The 3,150-nt window shown below is 46.8% G+C and overlaps 1 protein-coding gene across 1 annotated transcript in view; it reads left to right on the top strand.

The window, feature by feature from the left end:
* The window catches only part of PDIA6 (protein disulfide isomerase family A member 6), a 32,148-nt gene that overhangs the window by 8,934 nt on the left and 20,064 nt on the right, over nucleotides 1–3,150 (top strand). Inside the window, exons 4-5 of the mRNA XM_014519067.2 lie at nucleotides 1,305–1,431; nucleotides 1,972–2,078. Of these exons, the coding sequence (XP_014374553.1) occupies nucleotides 1,305–1,431; nucleotides 1,972–2,078 (234 nt within the window). The remainder of the gene's footprint in view (nucleotides 1–1,304; nucleotides 1,432–1,971; nucleotides 2,079–3,150) is intronic.

Genomic DNA, 3,150 nt, shown 5'->3' with positions numbered 1-3,150 from the left:
ATTGGGGGAGTCCGTGTTCCCCCGAGCACTACCAGGAGTGACTAGAAATAACGGTCACAAGCTGGCAGAGGGTAGATTCAGACTAGGCATCAGGAGGCGTTACTTCACTGTCAGGGCGGCTAGGATCTGGAACCAACTTCCAAGCAAAGTGGTGCTGGCTCCTACCCTGAGGGTCTTTAAGAGGAGGTTAGACAAACACCTTGCTGGGGTCGTTTGACCCCAGTACTTTTTCCTGCCTGTGGCAGGGGGTCAGACTTGTTGATCTGCTCAGGTCCCTTCCGACCCTACCAACTATGAAACTACTATGAAACTGATTGATTGGTAACTGGTAACACAGTAGCTTAGCGGCCAGGCTTGCAGTAGTGTCTCCCACGCCCCAAGACGGAGACAGTCAGTCCCACAAGCACCCATGGCACGAGTTTTGCCTGTCAGCAGCTAAGGGTGCAGGGCCTCAGAACGACCCTGCACCAATCTCCTCGACCAGCTGGCAGGCTTCGTGGCCGCAGCAGGGGCCATATCCCTGCAGCTGTCACCCATGGCATGAGTTCTGCTTGTCCACAGCTTGAGGGGCACTTCGGAAGCTCCAAACCACTTCGGGAAGCCTAACGAGGTCAGCACTTCAACCTGGACATGCTGCTTTGGACCCCAAAGCATCCGAAGCTTCTCCGAATCCAAAGTTCTGTCCGAAGCCTCTCGCAGCCCTAATTGACAGGCAAATAGCAAGTTGGGAGTTGTTTTGTGGGTTTTTTTGCTTGTTTCCCCTCAAGATAATCTATCGAAGAGAAGGGCAAGCAAATGCATGTTGTGCCTGGGCTGTTGAATTTCCACGACTGCCTTTGCCTTGCTGAGCAACATGCCTTCCCCTCTTCTACCTTTCTCTCAATATCTTCTTACCTGTCTTTGGCTCTGAGAACCATCCACGGGCTGAATATCTGGAAATAGCTCTGCCATTTTTAGCATTTGTTTACTTATAGAAGAAGTAGCAAAGCAGTGACCTCCTGGACTTTGATTTTTCTGTTTTTAAGTTATGCACTTTAACAAAGAAAGTTAAATGAGGAGTTTGCACTGACTCAGCAGCAGCTGCTGCTGTAAGTGTGAACAAGTGATTACACACAGACCATCAATTTAATATCTAGTAGTACTGCTGTTTAGGGAATATGTCCTTATTGGTTTCTGCCCTTTCTATCTGTTGGGATACCAGGTCCTCCATGTACTTGACAATTTTTTCACTTGTTCTTCCTGTCTGATCAGTATCTCTCAAATGCATTGCATTACATTACAGTGGCTCTTTTTAATTTAAACAGGGTGTGGTGAAAGTAGGTGCAGTGGATGCAGATAAGCACCAGTCGCTAGGTGGTCAATATGCTGTTAAAGGATTCCCAACTATCAAGATATTTGGAGCCAACAAAAACAAAGCGGAAGATTACCAGGGTAAATCTTGTGTAGTCCCATATGTTGTGTGTTTTAAAGATGGTGGTTAGCATTGCTCATGTCTACACTCAAACATTAGGTACTGTATACTCCCATCAACCTTGGGACTGATAAAAGCCTTAGCGCACAGCCTTTTAACTTGTTTCTGAGAAAAGCCTTATGCCTCTGATAGCCCTTGAAACTGTCAGTTTCTGGTCAAGTTTTTTTGCAGTATTTTAACAGTTTCTTTCTATGTGTACACTAAGGGTTAAGGGAGAGTGCACAAAGGGTATTTGTGGGTTGTGTTGGTAGTGGCAACTGTAATTGCAGTTGGTACCTTGCATGGGATTTCCTTGCGTTTTGGTATTTGAGGAAGTGCATTTGAAAAGCATTAATCTAAATTAGTGGAATCCCATCACACACAGCACTATTAAGGTCCAGTCCTTTTCCCATTGAAGCATCTGCAGGAGAATGAGGCCCTATATCTCAGCTTATAAAACTAAATAAGCACCATATTTAACTCTCTCTTGTACTCTGGTTCTTTATTTTGCTGTGTTGTAGGGGGTAGGACAAGTGAAGCTATCGTTGATGCTGCATTAAGTGCTACTCGATCTATGGTAAAGGAGCGTCTCAGTGGTAGAAGTGGTGGATACAGTTCTGGAAAGCAGGTGTGTGTCAAGGAATGAATAACCCCTTTGTTTGTTTGTATCCTCCAAGATGGTTTTGCCAAGCGACCTTGGTGCACAGATGGTACAGTTTTGTGTAATGTCTCTTGCAAGTCAGAGGCATCAGCTCTTAAGATTTGTATATTGCTAAAAGATACTGAGGAGAACTTCCTTCATTCTTGCTAGTACAATACCTGCACCCTGTCTGGAAGAGCATGGGATGTGGGTCTTGATGCATAGACATGGCCGACTGGTGCCACTTGAGTCGGGGGGGGGGGGCACGCCGCCCCCCCCCCCCCCCCCCCCCCCCCAAGCGCCTGGGGGAGTGGGGCAGGTCCCCAGTGGCCAATCATGCTGACCGGGAAGTGCCAGCAGCACTTCACCTGGCACCCCCACTCCCCAGCTGGTGCTTGCACAGGGGAGCTCTGGTGCTTCTGCCTGCCCCCACTGCCCATCACCTAAACGGAGAACGCGGCCTGTCAGGGGTGCATATGCACCCCTGTATATCCCCTACACATCGCCACTGTGCATAGAAGCCCGTTACTTTAGGCTGTTTAGCAATAGACACTTCCCTCCTTCCTCCAGCCATAAATCTCTCCCTCAGGATAAAATAAAGTGAACGTGGTTTGTAAAAGGGCCAATTCACACAAGTGCCTGACACTCTTACCAGTGGCAATAAAAACTCTCTTCTTTTTCCAGTGTGTCTTATCACAGATTATTCTTCAGTCCAAAAATGGCAATGGGCCTCTATGAGCTTGTAGGCTTCTAGGAATTTGTTTGAAAAATCTGTTTTCTGATGATAAAACGTTAGTTCAGCTTCAGATCTACATCAGTAGACTAAAGTTAACGGACAGTATTTTTAATCTCCCTGGTTTTATAAGCCAGTAGCAGTTGTTTAAAAGTTAGGTGACAATGTAATAGCTCATGGTTCTATTCTGACATGCTTTCCACTTGAAGCATACTATGTAATGTGGTTATTAAGCATGTTGGTATTGCTTCCATGGAACATCCATAGTCTCCCCCAGCTCTTTGCATGGCTGCCGACTTTGCCAGCATGAGGGGCATGGCCCTACCA

Source organism: Alligator sinensis, unplaced genomic scaffold, assembly GCF_000455745.1.
Source record: "Alligator sinensis unplaced genomic scaffold, ASM45574v1 scaffold678_1, whole genome shotgun sequence".
Taxonomy (NCBI): Eukaryota; Metazoa; Chordata; order Crocodylia; family Alligatoridae; genus Alligator; species Alligator sinensis.
Note: the sequence above shows the minus strand (reverse complement) of the source record. Positions and strands in the feature narration are given on the sequence as shown.